We start from the raw sequence: 27,269 nt of genomic DNA, 5'->3' as shown, positions 1-27,269 counted from the left end.
ATCCCTGTTTGACTCGGTACCTTATTTGTTAATACATATCACGCATACACAATACATATTATTATAATAAAGTAAAACCAATACGTAGACTTAATAATCATAAGAAACACATCACCAAGATCAGATATTAAAATTAATTTTAAAAGCTATCTAGAAACGTTTAATAAAGACAAAATAAGTGAAAGACCAAATGAATACAAATTTAATCCAATCGACACATAACTGATACGGTCTATATTAATCCCATGCAAACAGTGCCCAGCTAAACTGGGTACCACGGCAAACCGGTTATAAGACATTCATGTCTTAATTTAGCAGGAGATATAAGTATTAAAATTTGGCAACCGGTAAAACAGATGTTCTTTATAAGTCACCTTTAGCTAACCTATCTCCTATAAATCTTCTTGTATCGCCATCATTATATAGCTTGTATTATTATAACTGGTGTAAGACACGCTTTCATTACTATAAAACCATCTAATAAAACAGCTACAAAAAATCAACAACTTTTTTGATGTTTACAATTACAAAATGAATACAGCTACATAAGAAATTCTTCTAGTCTTATATCGAATTCCAACTGCCAAAGGACCTTTTACGTGCACACCACTGTGTACACGGGACTTGCGTGGCTGACGGGCGTTTACACCTATTCTTTTTTTGCCTAAGAATTCAAACTGTCGAGGGCCAATGACGTAGATTATATGGCGGGAAAATGTAGACGCCGCATGAAATGGGAAGTATTGGGTTGACAAGCAGACATTGAACAGCGTTTCACTGAATTCATTTCCTTAAAAATCTATTACATTAAACAAGAACAAGATTTTATCAGGTTTGCCAAGCTCCATGTGTTTACATGTAAGCTACTACATTAGTCTACTTTATCCTTCGTTCTCCACAACCCTCAACGAATTAACTGTCTCGAAAATAACCTACAGATGACTTGATTAGCCAGTTAGTTCAAGGGATCTTGACGCCGACACCTAAAAAAACGTGACAGATGTCAATGCTTTCAACACCAGAAATAAAACGAAACGAAACGAAACTGACATCATAATGGTTTCGCGAAAACATAAATAAAACAATAATTCCTACTAACCAAATCGGTTCTGGAGGTTCAATTGCCAACATGTTTGTATCTTTTTATCATGGTATACCATAGTTTATTCAACCAATCATCACATTCCGTCTCTCTGTAAATGTTTATAAATATCCGTTCAATGCAATAATTTGAACACATGATTTTAGGTATGTATCAAAATGGGGAATGGTTAATCAATATTATGGATTTCTGATAATTAATCAGTTAATGGATCAAACTGAATGATTTTATTAATGGCAATCGTCACATCTGAAACGATACACTGTGCCACGATATGATACAGTATCATGTTCCAACCCAACCACACGGGTGCATCACGATACATGCTTTTACCGTTGGAAATTGACCAAACATTGCATGAAATAAAGTTATATTGTCTATCATTAGATAAATAAAATTAATATTTAACCAATATCTTTGGCACTTTTTGAATCAAATTTAATCAAAATACACAATCTCTGACACAAAATTAAAGGGACAATAACACTCTTGCCGGCTTGACAGCTCCAGAAAATAAAAAAATAGCCTTATTCTAAGTACTAGATGTGTTAGTGTCTTACCTGTTGTGTAAATTATCCATTAAATCCTATTTTACTTGTCGAGAGAGTTCAAAAATATTTTTAATTCCATGTCACATTTGAATAGGTTTACGTTAGGCTTTTCAAATCATTTAGTTGAATTTTTCAAATTTTTTAAATTAGGTGTGTTAAGATGAAATTTGTATCATCAATTAATTGGAATATTGTAAAATAGTACAATTTGTTGACCAGAATAAAGATTGAGACATATTATTCAGTTACAACAAGAGTGGTATTGAGCCTTTAAGTATGCAATCACACAGTCACACAGACAATCAAGTAAAGTCAAACAAAGTCAGGTACCGTAGTTAAAAGAAAATCCGAAATGGTCCCACACATTCGATCGGTAAGATGCAGAAAGTTTTTCGATCTCAACTTCACATAGTGTAATTAATACTGGACATGCATCCGGACATAATAACAGTCAAAAGGAAAATACCACTGAAAGTTAATCAAAAATTTTAACACTTTCGTAAGGGCCACCGGCACCGCAATGACGAAATGAGTGTCAAATGCGATTTAATTGGCGTAAAATTGATTGCGTCCGGTATTTTGTCCAATAGAATATATTGTCCTATCAGATTCTGGGGAGAATTTTGCACGAGATTAGTAGGTCAGTTTTTGCAATGATATGAAGCCTGGACAACAGGGACATATTATTCTAACGGGATTTTTCTTTACACTGAACTGATACGTAATTTCTGTACGTCCTACCGCCTAATTTATTGAATAAATATCACGATACAGTGTGAATATATACCGTGAACCTCAAATTGAAAAAAAAAATCGAGGTTATCGATATTCTTATAAAAAGTATCGTTCATCGTTTTTATGGAAAAACTCGCGGTACACCGGTTCACCGGTGAGTCGTTTCGGCCTTCCTGTCATGCAATAAAAGCCTTTCTTTCATTAGCTAATAGTTACAATTAACACTGTGCTTTAAACTTTTATCCAATGAAACGGCTACACCCATAATCTATTATCCATGCAGCATCTCGGGATTTATCTCCTTTGATGCTGCAAGCCATCCACGATCAGATCTAGTTCTTCTTTTTAAAATTCGCATTTAACTCGACTTTCACCCATGTCGCTAAAACTCTTGGTCGACATATTAGTGACCCTAGTTTAAGTTATTAATAATTAAACATTTGCTAAAAGCAACGTCAATAACAAAAACATTTCCCGATTTGCTTGGTAGTGCAAATGTTGAAATTTACTTACATTAATTGCTAAATCAATCACTCATTCTTGTCGACAACCTTTATACCCTGAATAAAATTCTTCTATACAATATACGTATAATCAACATTTACTAGTGTACCGATTCACCTCAACATATCAATAGAGAAAACAAATCAAGCACGGAATGAATTGCTTGGAATTTCTCGATCTGATTAAAGTACGTTGATATTTCAATTCTGGTGCGTTTTCGTTCGAAGTTCGAGTTAACAAGTATTAATAGTATTTATTTAAAATACATATTTACCGTTTCGTTTTTCGTCCATTATCCATTTTTTATATCTCATCCATTATAGTATCTATATTACGGATTTGCGAACAGAAATCTCTGTTAAAACGAAAGAAAATAGATCGATCTGTTTTGAATTAAACACACAACTAACAAAGAGTTGTAAGTCAAATGAGCTCCTCAAATGCGAAGTGATAACAGATTTTATTTGCCTTTAAAGGACAATATTGGTGTCAGTCATTATTACATATGTGATAGAACTGGTTAAATACATTCCAAATATAATTTTAACACAGAGATCATTGCTACGGGAGACGTGTAACAAGCTCGTGAAAAAACGGGAAGTGACGCCAAACATGACAAACACGAGTTGTCCTTCTATATAACAGACTGAAGTAACGAGCGATAACAGACAAACGATCGAATTTCATTTCACTGATAATTCCGTTGAAGTTGAAAAGTTATTATATGGGACGGTGAGAGGGTATCTCACAATTCAAAAATAGAATTGGCTGTCACTAGATAAGGGACACGAGAAAAATAGAAAAATTCCGTGTATTCCCCCGTTTTTATTCATTCTGTTCTTAATAAAAACATGGTAATGCACGGACTTTTTCTAATTTGTTCGTTATCTTTTATCAACTGACAGCCAATTCTTTTTTTGAATTGTCAGATATCCTCCCATCGTCTTATATAACAACTTTTCGTCTTCAACTGAATTATCAGTGAATTGAAATTCGACCGTTTGTCTGTTATCGCTCGTTACTTCCCGTTTCTTCACGTGCTTGTTACACGTCTTCCGTAGCAATGATCTCTGTGTTAAAATTATATTTGGGATGTATTTAACGAGCTCTATCACATATTTTATAATGACTGACACCGATATTATCCTTTAATACCCAGTTAAATCTATATAAGAGACACATTAAGTGCACGATACCATTTCTTATTGCCGTGAAAGGTTTACACAGGTTTTTCTTTTATCTACGAAACCTAAAAAATAACAACCTTAATATTTTACTTTATTTTTTAAAACAACCATTTATTTAACGGGAGATTTGATGCGAAACGATTTTCGTTTTTTTTTATCTACCAAACCTAAAAACCACCAATCGTAATTTTTTAAAAATAATCAGGATAGTACAGAACTAGGTGCTCTACAATACTACGGAACAATCCATGTAGATATTTAAACCCCCTCCGCCGACAAAACCCTCGCGTTGTATTGAAGTTTGAAATGCGCTGAATTTTTAGTTTAGCACAATAAGCGGAATTCGTCTGGTTTATTATTTTGATTTTTGAGCTGAATCAATCCGTGATAATAGCAAAATATTCGAAATCCGAGTAAATCAATACCTGCATGTAGTTTGGTCTAGGTCAACGAGATCGTGTCCTTTATCTAAAACTTTGTGATACAAATTCTATCTAGCTCTCCATATTTACAAGGTCATCCAAGTTAATATTATTTTTACAAACTGTAAATACACATGTAAACATGCGGCTGTTCAGTGTAAAGGCAATCTAACAAATCTGATGATAAATGATAAAACATCTTAAATTAATCTAACTTAAAGGCACTTTCTGCATGGAAAAAGTCATATTTATAATAAATACTATCATTCTATCTTGTGGAAAATAATAAAACAGATCATAAACTATGTTACATTAAAGGCACATGCTACCTGGGAAAAGGTCGAATGATAAAATATATAGCAGATCTGCACACATTAAGTCAATTCACATTAAAGGGCCCCTCTACCTGAACACCAGTCTTATGATAAATGATAAAACAGCTCATAAACCATTCCAAATAAAAGCGACATTCTACCGGGAGGAAGGCCTTATGATAAATGATAATTCCGCAGTAGAGCTATACTCTATCCGGGTAAAAGTCGTATGATAAAATCGTATCTTAAATCATTCCACATTAAAGGGACTCTCTATCTTTATTCATTCTACATTAACGAGACACCCCGAGGAAAAGTTTTATGGTAAGTAATAAAATAGATCTTAAATCATTCTACGTTAAAGGCATCTACATGATAAATGTAAAAATACGATCTCAAATCATTCAACATTAAAATCACCATCTACCTGTCACCAGTTTAAACTGATGCATTGTTGATATTGCCTATGTTATGTTTAACGACAACTTGTTCGAGTTGATAAATAGATTTAAAACACCTAAAAGCTAGTTGATGGGGTTTAACGTCCATACAACATTACCAGGATGTATCATAGCAATACTAAATAATAAGCGTCATAATTCATTTATGCGCATGCTCACAACGTGATGCAACCTTCTCTTTTATTTGGCATATACGTTTGTTTGGTGGTTGATTAGTCTATCTTGTACTCGGTGGATCATAAAGTATGTCATTGATGTAAATGTCGAAAGTTCGACCCCATGATTGTATGCATCAAGATGTGGGGTCGCCTGCACAAGCTCTCACGTTGGACCAAACTTTATGATGCATAAAACACTATGTCGGTTCCCCTTTAAGCAAAGTATATCCTGTATTCTCTGTATATGTGTATATCTATCATATCTATAAAAACAATCTAACATTTATCTCAGCTTGGTAACAGCACGAATCAATCAACCACATAATCTCCTTGCTTATTTTAAATATTATCCAAAACCATTTCAAACTATGTTATTATTTACAGAGGTTATCGAACATTTAAACGATATACAATAACAAATAGACGAATCTAAAGTTTCGATTTAAAGGACAAACACCCTCGCATATGGCATCCTTTTCCTCATGTCACTTTACCCCTTAGAATTATTCCCCTTGGTTCCCTAAACATCCAGCTCCATTGTGGGTACGAACAGACAGTTGCGAACAACTGAATAATGACAATGAAGTGAGAAATATACTTTTCTGTCTTTGCTCTAGACGGGCTCTCATAATTTTGTTAAAGTGACCATTTCCCCCTGCATAGTAATTTGAGTTATTTGTTTTCTGAAAGATGGCCTTTTGGGTGTGACATGTGTTCAGTGGTGGATACCCCGGGTACCCTGAAAGCGGCATTAGTTCTACTGCTACTACTGATATCAAAACGTCCATCCTCTTTAGATATTTGGACGGTAAAATAAATGATAGACTCGTACGTGACGAGGGGTAGGTTGCATTTTCTCCAAGAAACCCGGTTTACTTTCTCTGCTAAAGATGTACCATCAATAAATCAATGAACATTAGTGAAAGGAAAAATGTACGTAACGACCTTTTTTTTATCATTTACGATGGGATTCTCTCTCTCTCTCTCTCTCTCTCTCTCTCTCTCTCAATGACTAATATTGAAGACTTCAATCAAATGACTAATATTGAAGACTTCAATCAAATGACTAATATTGAAGACTTCAATCAAATGACTAATATTGAAGATTTCAGTTTAATGACAAATATTGAAGATTTCAGTCAAATTACTTTATTCTATTTAAGAATGTTTGTAGTTTTGACAAGAGATAGCCTAAATAGTATAAATAGTATAAGCACCCTATAGTCTATAACGTGTACACTCAATGTTTACAGTCTCATCAAAAGTGCACCTAAAAATAAAAGAAAAATCTTCATAACATTTTGTTTTATCAAAGTTTTGATGCGTAGTTGATTTTATCGTGAAGAAAAAACATATTTTGTCTGCCAAATTTAAAGGTGCAACACACCCAGTCAAGAGTTGAGTGAAATCCGATAAAACACACAGTATATCAACAATATTATTTCTAAAATGTGTATCACGAATTTCTTTATTTTTGTCACATCCTACTGTTCTGCACCGACGGACCTAATGAAGACGGTGTAGCCCCATAGAGAATTTCATTTAAATTAAATAAAGCAACCAATATTATTCATAACCTTTTCATCTTGGCCATTACTTGTCATAAAATGGGTGCCATAGTTCATTTTGGAAAAAACTCATTTGTTATTTGGAAGACAAATGAAGATAAAATTTAGATAAACGTGAAAAAATAAATACATTTATAAATCAAAATTATATTTTTTCACAAACGCGTAGTACAGAGACAGTGTCGGATCGATCATTTGTGTATCTTCAAAATACGTTAAAAAATTTTTTGGAAAAGTTGATAAAAAAAAGAGACCACGCCACATCACTAAACTATTTTTAATGAAAAAATATTTTATATAGTAAACAAGATCAGGCTACAAGTTTTACTATCTTCAAATAGTTGAATACCAGGAGTCTAACAAATTCATTAGTAAAGAGTTATGATAAAGATTGATTACATAACAATAAAATAGAAATTGTTAGCTATGTGTAATATCCAAATAAATAAGAAGTGGTATCAACTGTTCTAGAAAGAGTGTGCAAAATATTAGAGAATCATAAAGACAATAAATCTCGCAAACTGTTTATCATAATTTTAAATTTCAGTTTGTCATGTCATACATAGAGTAGGCAAAACACATAACAGAGGATAGATATGCGTTCCAGACAGCGTAAACACCAATCTGTTTCACAGAGAATTACGAGTCTAGTGATATATCTCTGTCAAAGATGACTGCCATTGGCTGAATGGCGCGTGCATTGTTTACATAAGACGTTACTGCTTCGGAGAGAATGCTGCATTTTAGTCATTTTAATACCCATTTACACTAAATAGGAAATAATTTTTACCTACAAATACGTCAAACGCCTTTATTTATTTTTCCAATACATAAAAAAAATGTTTTAGAATTTAATTTGTCGCAGAAAAAAAAGTTAATATTTCTGGCTCATTAAGCCGCATCGATGTCATCCTTATCAGTGATTGTAGCGGCCTAGCAAATATTCACTGCGGATCAGTGTGCGTAAACACGTGACACATGTGGCTACTTTATGTAGTGTACTGTGGGATTTATAACTTTAACCAAACTTTGGCTCTATTCAGAGAGTTATATATATAATACAAGTTTTAATCAGGTTTAACATGTTTTTCAGAAAAGATAATTTTTTCTAAAGTGCGTGTTGCCTTGGAAAAATAAAGGAAAAAAAGCTGGTAGTTGTATTTGATAACAAACTTGAGTTGTAAAATACACACAGAAGGTAATACGATTCGTAATTTGGATAGTTATAAAAATCTCTTTAAAGTCAGTCAAATAAATTGAAAGAATGTTTTTTGCACGAAAACTTAATAAACATTTGACGTATGAAATTAACTTGGTAACTGGGTGTGATTAACATACATCGTCACAAAGTAGATCATTTCGGGACTAACATATTATATTAGTTATTTTTGCCGAAATACTAAACTGGAAGTCATAGCGAGGGTTTGCTGGCATTAACCGATATTCATCAAGTTATTTAATAAACAATATTTTTTATTCAAATTTGTATATGAATAGGGGTTAGAGTACAGGCATAGCCTATATTAAACCCCTGTCCCGTTACGTGCATGATTTAACCTCTCTTCACGTTGTACGAACGGGGGGTAACCAACATTTTTTTTTTTGGTGCGTGTGTGTGTGTTGGGGGATTAAGCAGGCTACGAGGGGGAAATATAGTGGAGTTTACATTGTTCCGAATATTGTATTTATATACAGTGTGACCGCCATAAGATACGTATTTCTGGAACCATTCCTCGGCCTTCGAGAATACAGGGTTTATTTAAGATCATGCCATTTTAAAGTAATTTACTGTTTTCTAGTATTTGTAGTTTTTATATTGCTTATAACATGAAGATGGTAAGGTTATCTTGGAATTAGATAGCTGCCGCTTTGGTTGTAACATCCAGAATGATTGACAAGCACAAGCAACCTTGCCTGCAATTAAACTTGTTTCAAATGGCGTGTTAAATTAAACGAATAACGAGTTGGAATTACGGTCAAGGTTCAATATGTTATAGCTTAAATACTAGAAGACACAAAAGCTAAACTGATATAACGTAGCGCTTTTTAACGTTGTGCTACAACACTGTAATATGATCAAAGGCATTTTTCTGATCATAAACATTGAAAAAAGGGCACTTGTACTTTTTTTTATCAGCGAGGTCAGCTAGAGTTTAACAAGTTTAAAGAAGTATTTACGTAATATATTATTAATTTCCTTTTCTCGGGTTGTTGGTTTAAAAAATTGATTGATTTCCTCATTTATTAAACTAATGAATAAAGATAATAAATTTGTTATATTGTCCTTAGACAAATTTAACACTATACCGGATCTATAGTAATGATTTGCTGATAATGACTTTTTGTCAGCCAATAATCAGTCTGTTTTACTTCCCCTAAAGGAGAACTCTGGCCTCTGCATATTTCAGAAATATTGTTTCGCCTTTGATTAACAATTTCTATACTGTAAGTGAGGCTATGAGAAGAGATGTCAGTTACTTTAAATAATGTTGAAAACGGAGAACGTGTTGCGCATTGCATTATTTACAATGGCTGACATGTCTGTCCATATCGGGGGCTGGGTGGCCGAATGGCTTAACGCGTTAGAGCGTAAGGGCTGTCATTAAGTCAAATGGCGTGGCTTCGATTCCCCGCATGTACGAAAGCGTTCAATATCTTGGATTTTGTGTAGGTCCTCCAGTTCACCTCCACTAAAAACCCTACGAGCAATAGAATTATAGATATAAAATTAAACCGAAATAAACTAATTTGTGTCGATTGACCGTTAAATCACATTTACCTCTCTTTCTTTCTCTCTTCCCATACCGGGGAGTTAATTTGTTAAGATGCGCATGGTTGGAACTATCTTAAATGGAATTAATGAATAAATTATAAACAATATTGAAAAGCCTGCAACGGCGACAGCTCCCCTTTAAATTAATATCAACTTCAAACCAATAGCTGCTTCAATTAAATATATTACCACATGTTGATTTATAATATGATCTTAATAGAAATAGAATGGCCATCTAAAGTTCAAGATTATTAATTTGAAATCATGATGTTAGATGTTTGCTAGAGGATTATCAATTGAGCTATTTTGGGTTGTTTTTGTTGTTTTTTTTATCTCGAGAGCAAGTAATGACAACACAATCGCTAAACGGATAATGAAATAGCTAGATTGGATACTTTTACTCCCAAAAAATAGCATTACTGCAAACGTTAGCGGGGTGTTTGTTCTACAATGTGTTAAAATAGAAACGGTTGAAATCCTGCAGGAATTAATACCTTATAACGCACCCGTTGTAGATCATACGGTCTGTTAGCTACGCAAATAGTCATAGGTCTGATCTACGGCTGGTAGGTGACAAGGAATATAATAAAATCCCGCGAGATTTCACATTGTGCATTTAAAGAATGATGCCAACACGCAAGCAGTTCTTTTTTAAGATAGATTGAACAATACGTTCAGTCCCAAAAGTTTTTAGTAGTAAGTAGGCATTAAACCCTACCTTCATCTCCCTTTTACGCAAGTCATTAATAATGATGTAATTTCGCTTCCCCAACCTAGTAACTCATATAGTCGGTGGCGGTGGGGTGTGAGAGGACTAGAGCATATAATTAATGAAGAATGACATTCGACAAATCATGAACTCTACTGAATAAAAAGTTCATTACGATACGTGTAGTTTAATGGTCGAGTACGAGACATTAAGTAATATATTGATATTGTACTAGTGCGATAGCACGAGTGCAATATCTGTATATTACGCAATGTCTTGCATGAGACCATTAAACAACTTAAAATACAGATACTATCCAGCACGTGCATTTCAATGAAATACGTCACGCGCGTCCAATATTGCAACTAGTATAAATAATGTACGCTTGGCACGTTGCCCGTACCATTATTTCAAATTATTTCAAATAATGGTACACCAACATCAAAGGATGACGTCACATCTGTATTTTAAATTCATATATTAACCGGAATTCGTATGTTCAAATGCAATATTTATACGTCTTTGCTTAGATAGATTTGTATGAGAGTGGGATGGGGTAGGGGTTTATTTTATTTCGACCCGCGTGGAATGATGATTTTCATTCCCATGCAATTCTCGAAATGACCTGGTTTGTGTCGAGTGGACGTTAAACCCCATTCATTCGGACAAACTTTTCGCTGATGTGCTTTTGGACACATAATATAAGCGGCGATAAATCTTTAACCGATAAAATACCAAATATAATTCGCACGCGGAATTAGTTGGCGAAGGGTTAGCCTAAATGATTCGCCGTAAAAAATTCGCCTTGTGTGTCCTTGCTATGAGGGAGCGAATACGGTACCAAATAAAGCAATATGATATATCTTATGAGTTGACTACTCCACTATTTATATGTCAATTTACTCAAATTCGTTAACTGATCCTTTCTATATTCTTCTTTACTACCATTGTATCTTATAAAGTGTAAAAATAAAAGAAAATACTTTACCTAATAATACATTAATATCTTATAGTCCTGTTCATTGAAATAGGTGAGCCGAAATTCCGTCTACGGTCGATAGTCACAAACTCTAATCATATCGACACAAAATAAATCACAAGATTGAAATAAATAATCAATAGTTAGCACTCCTTCATGCAGTTCACTTCGATCAACTACAATGTCTTATTATTGGATAATTTGAACAAAAACAAGGCATAATGGTTAGTTACACTGTTTGTGTGTAAAATGGCTGTGTGCATTTTCACACCCGCTTTCAGAATGAAATGATATCGAAGACAGACCCGTTTTCCGTGGAAGCGCTATCATTAATAAAATAACTCTATGGCTATGAAGCGTGTTTGAAATAGAGACGTTCCTCAGACCAGTTGTATTAGCACAACTCGTGTAAGACACTTCGTGGTATTAAGAAGGTAATACAGACGCTCTGTATTATTTAATCAACCAAGCTGAATGAAACACTTCTCATTCAGAAAAATCCCAAATGCTGGTGAGCTGATAATAATATTATAAAGCGTGTATTTTCTATGTCAATCAAGTTATATGATACGGCAATGCAGTTCTAGCAAAACCACGCGTAAATATCACTCCAGTCTATGAAGTCCGTATAATGATCAATACAAAATGAAAGGAAATAGTAATATTTCAAGAAATATCACAACTCTTAATTAACCAGCTCGCCGTTACAACTCAGACATGTAATGTTTGTAGAAGGGTGAATACAAATTGAATCGTATACAATCAGTAGGAGTAGTAATTTATTTGCAACAATTACAACAAAGTTGTGACAACCCTGATGCTAGCAATACAATTAAAATAGTTCCCACGTTCAGACTGGTCGCATGAGTCTATTGAAGTCGGAGTTATTTAATGAGCTAAAAGTTCTAAAAGTTTAATAATTAGGCAAGAATTAGCCATATTCTGGGTTTAATCTCACTGTGCCCCCCAATCAACTGGTGTTATAGGGTAGTGGTGTGAAAATTTAAGTAAACAAAGGATTATAGACTGTATCCTTATTAGTACTGTTCACCTAGTTAAAATTTAATTATTTTAATGATTAAAATATATAAGTTAAGTTCACGTGTCATTGGTTAACGAGTAACTTGAATATTATTCACCTACCTTTCATTCAGACAGTACTCATAAATCAATCAAATATATGATTAGAAACTCACTATCATTATATAAGGATACATGTATTGATACATGTATTTGTTGTTACTTTCACGAAATTTATTGTGAATAAAGTTGTTAATTAGTTTAAACCTAGTAGTTTAAAAAAAACAGACTATACTTTTAACACCATTGTATTCGATAATCCCCTTGCTTGATTAATCCTCCCATGAGAACAATAGCAGGGGGCACAGTGAGATGTCCCCATATTCTGATGCCCATTGTTTATAGCCCAATAGCGCCAATTACTGTAAACAAACGTCATTTTAGTTGCCAACTGTTTTAAGAATTGAAGTTTTCAAACATTGTATTATAGAGATGTATGATAATAAAGCATGTTTTAATTCCATTCAAAACTTCCGATATAAAAATCGATATATTAATAGATCAATTGTTATCTAAATTATTAATTCGACAATAATTAACTTATCCATACCATTACCAACTCTCGATGTCATCGCTAGCCTGCGATATTTACTGGATTTGAATCCAACTTGCTGCTCAACGCTCATTGATGATTTAATCCAAAAATGGATAATCGAGACTATGTTTTTTTTTTATCGTACCGACTTTAGTATTGATGATTGAGGTTAGTCCTAAAAATTCAAAAGCTGATATCTTGGCTCAGAGTGGATCAATTTAACTTTTATAGTGAAAACCGCCACCTCGTTAATCTCTCATAAAGCCCCTTTAAGAATATGTTATATTAATGTGAATGTAAAGGCTTAGACTATATCAAAAATCCGAGTTAGAGTAATGACCGACGAGAACTGACAGCACACAAAGTATTTAACAAATTAAACAACAAAGCCAGATGCCACTTGTCCATAATTTTGTCAATTTGTCATGAAATCATTTATACTTTGGATATGCTATGTAGAATGTGCATATCTACAACACATCCTTTCCTTGTCGGGCACCTTTGGAACACGTTGGGCGCTTTGGACACAAAACGCCCTATCTTTGTCACATACAAATCGGGGAAAGAGTACATACCTTATATATGTAACTGGCCTTTTGTCCCGTAATAATCCCCACCCTACCCCAGACAAGGATATTAAATATAATCGAAATGTCGGGATAAATATGAAACTGCAAGCATATGCTGCCAAAACATGACACGCTTTACAACTGGTGTGTAGGAGGCTAAATGATAACAATTTATTGATATTAAATTATTTTTTCTTGTTTAACAAGTCGTAGTAACGGAACCAATCAATCACGTAGAGGTGTGTTTCATATATATCTTTTATTTTATAAGACATCACAGCACAGACAATCGAAAATGTCATCACAGTTATTTTCCTCAAATAAATCTAGCTATGCATGTGGATGCAAGTGAGATGTGATATCGGATGTTAGATCTTTTGCACACGTTCTCTTTTCTTATATAAAAGCACGGTGGTTCAAGAAAACGCTGTCTAGTTCTTGTGATTTGACGAACATTGAAGTGTACGGAAAAGATTCGGTAGCCATGGTGGTATAGTTGGGGAACTGGATATAAAGCTTGTAAAAGGTGGCACGCCCGTAGGGCTCTCGTTGAAAATGTTCTAATGGGATGAAAACCGATGTCACTTTTACCGAGTATTAGTGCGCATAAAATAACCGTTAGCAATGGTTGTGCGGTTAGGATGATGGGCTCAATACCAACCAGGGTTGATGCTAGTGGGCCGTTAAGCAAACTGTACCTAGTCCTTCAGATATTACAAAAAAATAATGATATTCCGTGTAGTATATATCAGTACAGGGCGTAAAAGATGCCTGGGAGATGGTTGTGTCGTTAGGACACTTGACTAACGATTTGTCAGAGTTTGAGCCTCGGTGTAGTCGTTTGGCATATCAACTTTAAATACAAAGACTATATTCTATCAAACGATTATAAACTTTATATACATAGACAATAATATACTATCAAACAATATGGAGTCACGGTGGCTCAATGAGTAAGACGTTGGCTCGCAAGTGTTCTCATTTTCGGCCTGTGTTGACCGACGTCGTGCCCTATTGTCAGTGATGCAGGATGGAGGGCTTGGCAAGGGAAAACGGATATAGGCGAAAGCAAGGTCCCGTGTACAGATTGGCGTACACGTAAAAGAACCCTTGGAATTAGATGTTAGAGTAGGTCGTAGTGCCGTGTTCGAGCAAAAACAACTAAAATATATCCGTGACCGCTCCTTTAAATACAACAAGGTTATCATTATGCAATGACAATATAGGACAAATTTAAAGGTGGGGGTGTCAATAAAGACTATACTCATCATCTGAGACAAATACACCGATCCATTACAATAATACTGTGGTTTAAATTTATATTTAAGTGATGTAAATACTTTAATCCTTTTCATAGAGTTTAACTTGAAGTTATTTTAAATATGACGTTGTTAAAACGTTCAGACTCAATCATTTTAACAGTCATTTGTATGAAAAATACCCCGTCTTTATCTACAAAGCCATTCCGTTCATCTGCAAATGTTTTTAGTTTTATAAAATTGTTCCAACCCCAGCTAGAGACAGTAGATGTATACGAACGACCCTCATTACTCTCCTTTCTTACTGTCGAGTGCTATTTATTCGTCTGATTAAAAAGCTTTGCTGACCATTTAAACTTGCAAGATTTAATATTTGAGTCTTGAGAAATATACACGTAGAGATGAATACCAAGACCTCTGCTTTTGCCCTCTTTCACAACATTAATGCGACAAGGTATACCTTGGATATAATACTCATCCCCGTATATATCCACATCCATCATCTTCGGTCTACCCACGGTAAAACTACTTCTAAATGTTGGTCCATCTAGATTCTCTAAGATACCAAGTTGTTCTCCTAAGATTCTGTCATCAATAATTTCTTCTTCAAACCAAGTGTACGTCACAACTGGTAACTTAAATGGTTCTAAACTAGTGTCTTCGTTTTCCTTTTTTACTTGCGAGATCCATTTCAACCCTTCAACTGTCGAATCATCAGCTAGTACACTCTCAAAACAATGAACACTGGTCTTTAAATTCTCGATCATTGTCTTCAACTCTTCGAGTTTTTCTGTGCATTTCTTTAGTTGGTCTTGGCGAGACTTCTGGATTTTATCCTTCATGTCTTCACCAAGCTTTTTGACAAGAGAACATAAATCCTTAACCTGCTTGTCCACATTTCTACATGAGACTTTAGAAGATAGGTTAATATCAGTTACAATCCTCGCCAGGGAATCCGAATAGTTCTGAAGGTCTTTAAGTTGTGTTTCCACAGAATCTTTTAATGTGTTCAGTTCCTCTCTAGTCTCATCATGGATCTTTTCATCTAGTAAATCTTCGAAACTATGTCCATTATGATTTGCTACAACACATCGGCAGCACACTCCTACCATACATTGTTTGCAATAATAATCTGGTATCCTGTCATGGTGGATGGAGCAGAAATCTTTAATTGTGGGTTCTGGGTTATCTCCGCTTGGATTCTCTGGATCCGTGTAATATCGATTTTCTTTCTCTAAACATTTAGTATATTCAACTACCACGTGATTGTTGGTTACTGTAAGGGTGTCGTGAACCTTTCTGCAAGTGCTGCACAAATACTGATGACAATCTTCACATCTAAATTCAGAGGAAATTCCACTTTTACATGCATCACATTTTGGAATATCCTCCTTTTCAAGATGATCATTGGTTTTGAATTCATTTACACCATCACCGGGAAGAGTGATATCGCGGCGACAAAGTGGGCATGGGAAGTGGTTATCAGTTGTAACCTTCTCTATGTAATCCTCCAGACAGATTAAGCAAAAGCTGTGCTTACAATCTAGAATTTTGGGTTCTTTAAAGTCATTTAAACAAATGCTACACAGAATTGTATCTGTGTTTTCAGCCATGTTGGTTTATGTAGATCTTAAATATATGTTTATCGCAATATAGAGGTAATGTCACAAGATGACCACTGCAATAAATTTCAACAAATTATCTATATAACATTTCTGCTGCTGAGGGTGTATGGCTCTATTCTTTGGTACCTTAAAATAGACGAAAATGGGTCAAAGGACATAATACTGTAATATGAATGTATATAAGTTATTTATAACTAATGTTTCAAAATTGTGTCCGTTGAAATACGCGAACAGTATAAATTAAACAACGGTCGTTTGTGAATCAGCCATAACTAATTACTTCCACATTGTCTTGTAGGGTATGTCTTTCTTTGCTCATTACAGATGGCGCCCGAAACCATATAATACACGACTCGTGCGCTGATATTAAAATATTCATTGTGTCATAAATATTGGGATCTCATATTTTCACGACAAGATAACAACATCAATATTGATTGAAATGGACCAATAGTGAATTCTAATTCGTGTTTTTAACTCGGAGAAAACCCACGAGGTTGGACAAGAGACCCTACCCCTTGTCGCGTACAACCGGGGACTCGAAACCACGCCAGTTGACTCAATGATAGACCTTATGATACAACGCGCACGTACTAACTATTCGGCTATCCAACCCCCAAATATCATAAGTTTAGCTGTTCAGTCGTGAAGGGTTCTTATGTTCACGCCAATGTGTACATCCCATTTACATAATCCTAATATTGTTCTACCATGTTCTGGAAATTCGGCAACCCGATATCACGACATTTTAACCCGACAATATGACATTTACACGCGACATTACGACATTGTTAATGTCGTTTGTTGGGTAAAAATGTGGTATTGTCGGGTAAAAATGTGGTATTATCGGGTTGAAATGTCGTGATGTCAGGTTGTTATGTCGGGTAAAAGTGTCGCGATGTCAGGTCGTCACATTATGAAAGTCGACATCCCGATATGATACCTATCAGCCAACACACATAGCTAATTTTATAGTGAAATTTGTTTCTGAACGGGGTATAACCCGAAAATTTCCCGAATGCTCTTATAAAAGTTTGAGATGGGATTTACTGGAAGAACAAAACCAAAACAAAATATCTCCGGAACAAAATTCCAAATGATATTAGCCGCGAGCCGCAGTCACACCTTTAATGACCAGTTTAATAATCTTTCCAATTGGAAACACATTTCTAGAGCAAATATTGATATACTCGCGATTTTGATTACCTCTGACGTGTCAGTTTGTGATATTTCATTCGGATGTACGATATTGTTTTGCAACAGCTTACCTTTAGTCTAATCTGACACAAATATCACCCAATATTAACATGTCACATTGAAATTTATAATACACACAGGTAGATGTTATCAATACAACTAACAATCACGTTATATGTTTGTCTAAGTTAGTTCTGCAAGAAACATCGACTTTTCAAATACAGTCACGATACCAACGATAAACAGGTTAAACCAACCGATAAAATTATCCAGATACGTTGCAGTTTTACTAACCGATAAATCACACAGTGAGTGTGACGGCTGGTTTGTATTTAAGAGAGGGAAAGAAATTTGGTTTAAGCTCCATTCGGCATAAACTAGGTCATTTTGGGACTAATATATGGTTCAATTTTATTTCAATAATCCGCTTGCGCGCAGGGGTCTTTAGTAGTGGAAGCAAACGGGAGGACCATGACCAAACCCACCAGATTTGACAGGACCTAACACAAATTGGCAGACCAAGCTGGCAACCTTTTCGTTGGCAACCTATTCAGAATAAAGACCAGAATCGCCCAAACTCATCTATATTTATCAACCAATAAAATCCAACGTTACATGTATAAAATGAAAGTAGAATATATTATACCGTACGCTCTTACAATATTAAGCTATTCCTTTAGCTCAGAATTGAGGTGTAATTTCGGATTATCGTACAGAAATCTTAGCATCTTACTTCACAATATGTTCTGAGAGGTAATAAAATAAGCTTTCCAAATATTATTCATAAAAGTTGGCACAATCATGTTAAAGGGGTGCACTCTCATCTTAAACGTCGCCAATTTTTCAATATTTTAAAGTAAAAGACCGGTAATATTCCCAGTCAAAACTCGGATCATCGTACAAAATTTTGAGCATCCAAGTACATATATTGTGAAGGATAATTAAGTAAGCTTTCCAAGTATTATTAGTAAAAGTTGGCAAAATCATATTAAACTTAAAGAGGTGCGCTTTCAACCTAAACATAGCCAATTTTTAAGAAAGACCGTTAATATCCCGAGTCAAAATTCGGTCCATCGTACAAAATTCTGATAATCCAACTAAATATATTTTGAAAGGTAATTAAAAACGCTTTCCAAATATTATTAGTAAAAGTTGGCAAAATCATATTAAAGGGGCGCGCCCTCAACCCTAACACTGCCAATGTTTTAATATTCTAAAGGGAAAGACAGTTAATATTCCGTGTCAAAATTCGGATCAACGTAATTCTGAGCATCCAGCTATATATATTCTGAAAGGTAATTAAACAAGCTTTCCAAACATTATTAGTAAAAGTTGGCACAATCATATTAAAGGGGCGCGCTCTCAACCTGAACATCGCCAGTTTTTAAGAATATTTTAAAGGGAAAGACTGTTAATATCCCGAGTCAAAATTCGGACCATCGTACAAAATTTTGATGATCCAACTAAATATATTCTGAAGGTTAATTAAATAAGCTTTCCAAATATTATTTGGAGTGCTTACTTAATTATCCTTCAGAATATATGTAGTTGAATCATCAAAATGTTGTACGTTGATCCGAATTTTGACTGGGAATATTACCGGTCTTTTACTTTAAAATATTGAAAAATTGGCGACGTTTAAGATGAGAGTGCACCCCTTTAACATGATTGTGCCAACTATTATAAATAATATTTGGAAAGCTTATTTTATTACCTTTCAGAACATATGTAGTAAGATGCTAAGAATTTTGCACGATAATCCGAAATTACACCTCAATTCTGAGCTAAAGGAATTGCTTAATATTGTAGTAGTGTAGGGTATAATATATTCTACTTTCATCTTATACATGTAACGTTGGATTTTATTGGTTGATAAATATAGATGAGTTTGGGCGATTCTGGTCTTTATTCTGAATTGGATGCCAACGAAAAGGTTGCCAGCTTGATCAGTCGTATCTGCCGCTAGCGAAAAGGTTGCCAATTTGTTTGGTTTGGACAGGTGTCTTGTATTAAAGGGCAATGTTGCCTTCCACCTATTGTACATGTCTGATAAAAATGGTTAAACTGAATCCAAATATTATTTCCAGGGGTTTATAGCCATGTTCGTTTTAGCTAAAATATTCCTTATTCATGAGGTCATTAGTTCGGTGGTGGTGTCAGAACATTGGACTCAAACGTTAAAATGATGGCGCTTGTGTGGCTCACGGGGAAATACCTCGAATGAGACGAACAACTGAAGCTCCGCGCACAAATTAATATTAAAAATATACAACCAATGGGGTCTTTTACAGGCACTACTAATTGAATAGTTTAGAAAACGATTTATTATAACCATGTCCACCACCCAATCTGGTCTTACTCAATTGTTCTCTCCGAAACTTTCACTAACCGTCGTTACACGTTCCAGAATTGCATTATGTTTCACTTATCAAGTACACTGAATTGTTATGACACAGGAATTTATTCTTAAATATGTCATTTTGTATGCATAGTATGCCACCCAGTAATTACTTGCTGAGAAAAAAACCGATCCTCAAGCCCTGTGTAAATAAAAAAACATGAATTACAATTATGGAGAACATAAATTCTTCATATGAAAACATTTAATACTCAACCACTTACATTACCTAAGTATGGCATTTGGTGGAAATCTCCGGCTGCACTATATACTGAAAATAACCGAAAAACACCGATAAAACATCGACAAAACACGAAATGTTTCTTTTTTACACCTATTACTGGTAAAATCTGAAAAGCCCCAATTCCGAAAAACCACTAAATACCGAAAAATCAACACTAATTGCGACTTCCCAGACCCCGCTTGTATTGGATCATTTGGGCGCCCAGTAGGGCTTCCCGGGGCCCAATCTGAGTCTCCACTGTGCGCATGGTCTGCCAATGGCTTCCTGTGCTCCTAATGGGCTCATGGCACCGACGGTCACTTACATGGATCCCATAGTGAGCCCACAAAACAAACTAAACACCTGAGTATTTTTGCTTAGGTTATGTCGAGTGATGAATAGTTTGATTTCCAGGTGCGTTATAATAATGTGCAAGTAACTTATGAGTGTCATCTATTTCAGAACATCAGCCTGACTGTTGATTTGTAAAATACACATTGATGAATTAATGAAAGGTTACACTAAAACAATTTCCAGTCGTCTAGGCATGCCGACATACATATTGTATTAGTTATCGCCAGTTCCACTGTTTGTCGTCACCGATTTTCTGTGCTCTAATAGACCGTCTTTCAGACCATGTAACAGACAATGGTCCGCAAAAATGAACCCTGGAACCACATAGCATCTAGACCTCGGTAAATGCTACCCCACTGCAATGGCGCCAATGGTATTTTTCACCGAGCTCGAAATCACGACTATCATTTCTTAGTTTAGCCATCTTATTAAAGCCTCCAATACCCGTTATTTTCATTAGGCATGGCCACCTTGGTTCTGTTATTAAGGTTGCTGATCAAGCTGGGACACTCTCACTACGCTGCTTCCGCGGTGACCTTAAAGTAGCCCCAGGCGACATGCCCGCTACGCTGCTACAACAATGAGCTGGGAGTGACCCCATTCGTAGCCCAGAGAGTCCAAATAAAATTTAGATGATACTGAATGCCATCCTGTTAGATGTAATCATTAATCTCAAATACAGAATCGGATACCTAAATCTCTAGACGGATTTCCTCTTTTATTGCCACAGGGAAGCCACGTACCCAAATATGTACGAAAATGGATTCAGCTACCTCAAAAATGTACAATTTGACATCAAACTTGCTCCTTATATAAAATTCAAATTTTATCGCCCAAACTGGCCACCACCTTGAATGACCACTAATATTGACTGAGCGGTATCACTAATCACAAAAATGTGCATGGAAATGTACATTGCACAAAATAACCGACAAGGAAAGATATGTTATGGGTGTCGCTGTTATCCATAATTTTGTCAATTTGTTATGAAATCATTTACATTTGGGATGTCGGCCATTTTTTGCAAAACACTATATATCTTTGTCATGTAGAAATCGGGAATCGAGCATATGACTTGTATATCTAACTGTGTTTTATGTGTTATACCCCCACCCCCACCCCCACCTCGACAATCAAATAATATCAACACAACAAACACGAACCCCCTATACAAGGATATTCAATTTAATCTGAATATCGGGATAAATAGGGCACTGTAAGCATATACTGCACACACATGACACCCTCTACCCTCTAAGTTTGAGGCAAAATGATAACAGCTTACTGATATTAATTTATTTTTCTTGTTGTAACGTTTTTAAGATATATCTTTTATTCTACAAGACCGCACAGACAATCCAAAATATTTTAAATATTATCGCAGTTATTTTCTTCTGGTTATGAGATATGGTATCTAATGTTAGATATTTTGCACTCGTTTGATTTTATTTTTACATCCATACTGTCTAGTTGTTCGGATTGTACGAACATTGAAAATGCAGCTTTTCAAGGGTGGCACCTGCACGGCGTGTGTTGAAACTGTTCGGTAGGGATAAAAAAAACGAGGCCATATCTAGTGCACATAAAAGATCCACATTCCGTGGTGTTGTGATTACGGATATCAGGAGTGATGCTTGCTGGACTGAAAAGGAACAGTGTCTAGTCCCTCGGATAGGACAGAAAAGTGACATTCCGGGTTCAGATTAGATGGTTGTGTCGTTAGAACACTAGGCTCAAGGTCTGTCAGGAGTAGTTTTTCTGCGGTTCAAGAAAACAGTGTGTAGTAGTTCTGAATGGGAAAGAACTCGGGGTCACATTGGCAAATTGATAAAATATCCTTTCTTAGTGGTTGAGTAGTTAAGAAGCTCGACAGACATTCGTGCCATGTTTCCGATGAACTCTAGGGACCTATGGATGGTACAAAATCCGACATAGTCTACGCAAATTGGTAATAAGCTAAATTGTTATCCCCTAGTTCCTTCACACTTTATTGATTTATATTCATTTTTTTTAAAATGAGTATGCTTATATATGTATATACACAGACTGTATTATTTCACACTTTATTATGCTGTTACATCTGTGAATTAAAGGAGGGATCCCAGATATCAGAGGAAATCCGTTGAGTCTTTTTAAGAAAATAAATAAACATCAAATAATCTGACAGTTTCAGTGTGCATCCAGAAACACTCGACAAAATTTATTCTCACGTGGGTCTAATCCTTACTTATTATGAGTGACCTGATACAAGCACGCTATGACAAGCTTATAGACATGATTACCTAGACATTTTACAATAAAGGAATAGTTTGTTTCCACCATATGGTATTACAGATCTACAGATATAAAATAATTCTGGAACTATTTCATATCTGTAGATCTGTATTACAAACAAGTAATATTGATATATTCACTAAAGTATATCTGGACCCGCTCCTTTAAATAAAAACCAACAACTTTATTAGATGAATTTTAAGCGACACCAGCACATAGCTGATCTTTATTATTTTTTTTACTTTTTTTTAATGCCCACACAGTTGAATCGGCGGGTTATTAAATAAGCCTGCATGCAGCATTTGAGAAAAACCTACCCATCAATTACATAAATATTGACTTTTTAAGTTTTAATTTATGTGATGTACATTCTGTAATCCTTTTCATATTGTTTAACGAAACCTTGTGAAAAAACTCATTACTATAAATAAGTCAGTCCTTGGATATTTTATAATTTGATAGCTTGGAAGTTATTTTAAATATAATGTTATTCAAAATTAATTGCAGTTCATTTCATTTTATTTTTCAGATCGGACAGACTCAATCATTTTAACAGTCGCTTGTACAGAAAATATCCCGTCTTTATCCACAAAGCCATTCCGTTCATCTGCAAATATCTTCCAGTTTATAAACTCCTTCCATCCCCAGTTATCATCAGTAGATGTATACAAAATATCCTCACAATCCTCATCACTTTCTGCACTGGTTATGGTTTGTTTATCCGTCCGATTAACCAGCTTTCCTGACCATTTAACCTTCCATGATTTAATATGCGAGTCTTCAGAAATATTAACGTAGAGATAAATACCAAGATAAACATCTCCGGTTGAGTCATCTTTGTTTCTATTAACAAGAATAAAACAGGGTACACCTTGGATATAATAATCATCTCCATATATACCGTTATCCAACATCTCCTGTTCATCCACCGTAAAACTACTTCTAAAAGTTGGTCCATCTAGATTATTTAATACTCCAAGTTGGTCTTCTAAGATTCTGTCATCTATGATTTCTTCTTCAAACCACGTGTACGTAACAACTGGTAACTTCAATGGCTGCGAAGTAGTTTCTTCCTTTTCGTTTTTTACTTGTGAGATTCTTTTCAACCCCTCAACTGTCGAGTCATCAGCTAGTATATTCTCAGTACATTTAACATTTGCCTTTAAATTCTCAATCAGTATCTTCATCTCTTCCAGTTTTTCTGTGCATTTCTCCCGTTGGTCTTGACGAGATTTCTGGATTTTCTCTTTCATATCTTCAGCAAGCCTTTTAATACGTGAACAGACCTTCTTGACCTGCTTGTCCACATTTCTACATGAGACTTTAGACGATTGGTTAATATCTGCTATAATTCTCTCCAGGGAATCCGAATAGTTCTGGAGGTCTTTAACTTGTGTTGCCAGAGAATCTTTTAATGTGTTCAGTTCGTCTCTAGTCTCGTCCCTGATCTTTTCATCTAGTACATCTATGAAACTATGTCCATTATGATGTTCTACAAAACATCGGCAGCACACTCCTACCATACATTGTTTACAATAATAATCTGCTATCCTGTCATGGTGGATGGAGCAGAAATCTTTAATTGTAGGTTCTGGGCTATCTCCGCTTGGTTTGCATGGATCTAGGTTTTCTTGATTTACTTTCTCTGAAGATTTGGTATATTCAACCACCGCGTGATTACGGGTTACTGTAAGAGTGTCATGAACCTTTCGGCAAGGGCAGCACAAATACTGATGGCAGTCTTCACATCTAAATTCAGAAGAAAATCCAATCTGACACGCATCACATTTGGAAAGCACCTCATCTTCAAGCTGATAATTGGTATCGAATCCATTCACACCATCACCAGGGAGATTGATAGTGAGACGACATATTGGGCAGGGAAAGTGATTATCAGTTGTAACTGTCTTTATATAATCTTCAAGGCAGATTAAACAAAAGCTGTGCTTACAATCTAGAATTTTGGGTTCTTTAAAGTCATTTAAACAAATGCTACAAACTATTTTATCTGTGTTTTCAGCCATATTGGTTTATGTTGATTGGTCAGATGACCACTACATTCACGCTAGGATGTCCACTACAGTCGTTTTCAACAAATTACATTGATTGTGTAAATCTTAATTCTGATGTTGTTTTAGTTAAACAAGTCAACAAGTATAAAAGTCAACTCGAAGTATAAAAGTCAACTCGAAGTACAAAATTCACATATATGGAGTTCAGTTATTTCTTTTCACAAATTATGGCATTGCCTACGATATAAACTTATGGCATAGCCTGCGATATACACTTATTGTAAAATTTCAACCATCTGACTTATACGCCTACACAAAGTTCAATTATTCCTTGTTTACTCCCAAACTATGAAAGTTCAGTTATTTCTTAGCTGTATTACAACATAGCTCCATTAACATGTATACAGACAATATATGATATTGTTTTGTTACAGCTCACCTGTATGTCAGTCTAACCCCAAACTCACCTACTGACATGTTACATTGAAGTTTATAATACATACAGGTAGATGTTATCAATACAACTAACAATCACATTAGATGTAGGTCTAAATATGAAAGATTAGTTAATTACAATTACCAAGAAATGTGTACTTTCATATTCTAAATAATACTCCATTGCATAAATTCACAAATGTATTCAACGGTGTACGAGCACGGTTTCATATTCTTAGAAACACAGTCACGTGTCAATTACAGACGACAAACAGGTCAAACCAACCGATACATTTAACAATAAACTTTGTATTTCAACTAACCGATAAATCAAAACGTTTATCACAACTAGTTTATATTAAAGGAGCTAAATCGCTAATATTTGGGACCTCGAAATTGACCCCAAATGGGTCGCAACGCATATAATAATGTAATCTGATTGTATATAAACTGATTTACATTCTATGTTTCCGTTTTGACTCTTAATTTCAAATCAGTTATGTCCAGCGAAATACGGCCTATGTCTCAACCCTATAGCAATTTCTAGCGTCGGGTTATTCCAGTCTATTGCGCAGGCTCTCCAGTTGAATATGTCTAGCCTCGTTCTTTCTGGTCACTTGTTGCAAATGACGCTAAAACGCAGTATGGTACACGATTCGTGTACCAATTGTAAAATGTTTATTTTGTCTTAAATATTGGATATCAGAAGCCTGTCTTTTCCTGGTAAGATCACAAAATCAATGTTAATTTAAATTGACAAATAATTCGTATTTTCAACGTGTATGACTTTGGATGATAATGAGTTAGAGACTTAGCTATTTGAACTTAATGATATATGTCAGCAATTTTTTTATCGATAATATGTAAAAAGTACAATGTACAAAGTCCTAATACCGATAATGATAATGTCAAAATACCTCTAAGGTAAGAGTTAAATGTAAAACGTCAAATGTTAAGTGTTAAATGGCAAATGTTTTGTGGGAAAATGCTTTTTCGACGTGTCTACATTTTACATTTCTCTCATTACATTTTACATTTGCGCTCTGCCACATCCCATTTGTCCTTCACGCTTTCTACATAGCAACTTTCGCACAGCATCAACTTTCATATACAAATGTTGGATATCACGTGACTTATTAACATATACGGAAACCCGGCACACTATAAACCAGCACATACACTATAAGGATATTCACCGCACGATAACAGTAAATCAAGCTGACACACCATAAGAAACTATCTAGACGACCGTGCGTAATCGTGAATGTGCCAGGAAATAATTGATAGATTCAAACAGCCAAAAAACATACTTTCCAATAATTTATAACACAATAACTGGAATTTCATATTAATACCCGTATTTTGATATTTGAAACAAGCCCCCACTCTTTTCGGTCTCTCTATAAACATAGTTGAGTACAGCCTAATTAACCTTGATTCATTAAAAAACCAAAACAATATACATGTATAAGCATTGTGCCCAACAAATAAATAATATATTTAAAGAGAGGAATGACTATACATTTTTTAGTATGGACAGAGAATGTTTGATTAAGCCTCGTATCTTTATTTTAGTTTAGGCCCCCCCCCCACCCTTCCTTCACTTCAACTTTAACTTTAATCTTAAAGTAAAGCAAATATGAATGTGCCAGAAAATTATTTGCTTATTTGAAGAGCAATCAATGATACGTAACATGGTATCTGGAATTTCGTATTTAGACCAGTATTTTTACTTCAATACCCCTTTAATAGTGTGATATTTATTGGATTTGAATTATGAAAATACGATTGTACCAGAAAACTATTTACATATTTACAAACAGAAATATTTAACATGATACCTGT

At 34.9% G+C, this 27,269-nt stretch overlaps 3 protein-coding genes across 4 annotated transcripts in view; all 3 read right to left on the bottom strand.

Annotated features, from left to right (window-relative positions):
* The window catches only part of LOC126815950 (neuropeptide receptor npr-1), a 49,586-nt gene extending 37,676 nt beyond the window's left edge, over positions 1-11,910 (bottom strand). The window contains exons 1-2 of one of the 2 annotated variants that reach the window (XM_050542084.2): positions 11,473-11,910; positions 1,100-1,193 (exon numbers count right to left, since the gene is read on the bottom strand). The gene's annotated coding sequence lies outside the window, so the exon portion shown is untranslated. The remainder of the gene's footprint in view (positions 1-1,099; positions 1,194-11,472) is intronic. The other variant, XM_050542076.2, reaches the window with a different exon arrangement.
* A 2,618-nt stretch (positions 11,911-14,528) lies between these two features.
* LOC126810006 (E3 ubiquitin-protein ligase TRIM71) lies at positions 14,529-17,951 on the bottom strand. The gene is made up of 2 exons (XM_050534903.1): positions 17,800-17,951; positions 14,529-16,657 (listed from the first exon to the last, which is right to left on the bottom strand). The coding sequence occupies exon 2, from the start codon at positions 16,517-16,519 to the stop codon at positions 15,221-15,223; it is 1,299 nt and encodes a 432-aa protein (XP_050390860.1). The 5' UTR covers positions 16,520-16,657; positions 17,800-17,951; the 3' UTR covers positions 14,529-15,220.
* A 5,218-nt stretch (positions 17,952-23,169) lies between these two features.
* LOC126811433 (E3 ubiquitin-protein ligase TRIM71) lies at positions 23,170-25,634 on the bottom strand. The gene has a single exon (XM_050537037.2). The coding sequence runs from the start codon at positions 24,999-25,001 to the stop codon at positions 23,496-23,498; it is 1,506 nt and encodes a 501-aa protein (XP_050392994.1). The 5' UTR covers positions 25,002-25,634; the 3' UTR covers positions 23,170-23,495.
* Between the last annotated feature and the right edge of the window lie 1,635 nt (positions 25,635-27,269).

Source organism: Patella vulgata, chromosome 1 (assembly GCF_932274485.2).
Source record: "Patella vulgata chromosome 1, xgPatVulg1.2, whole genome shotgun sequence".
NCBI classification, from domain to species: Eukaryota; Metazoa; Mollusca; class Gastropoda; family Patellidae; genus Patella; species Patella vulgata.
Note: the sequence above shows the minus strand (reverse complement) of the source record. Positions and strands in the feature narration are given on the sequence as shown.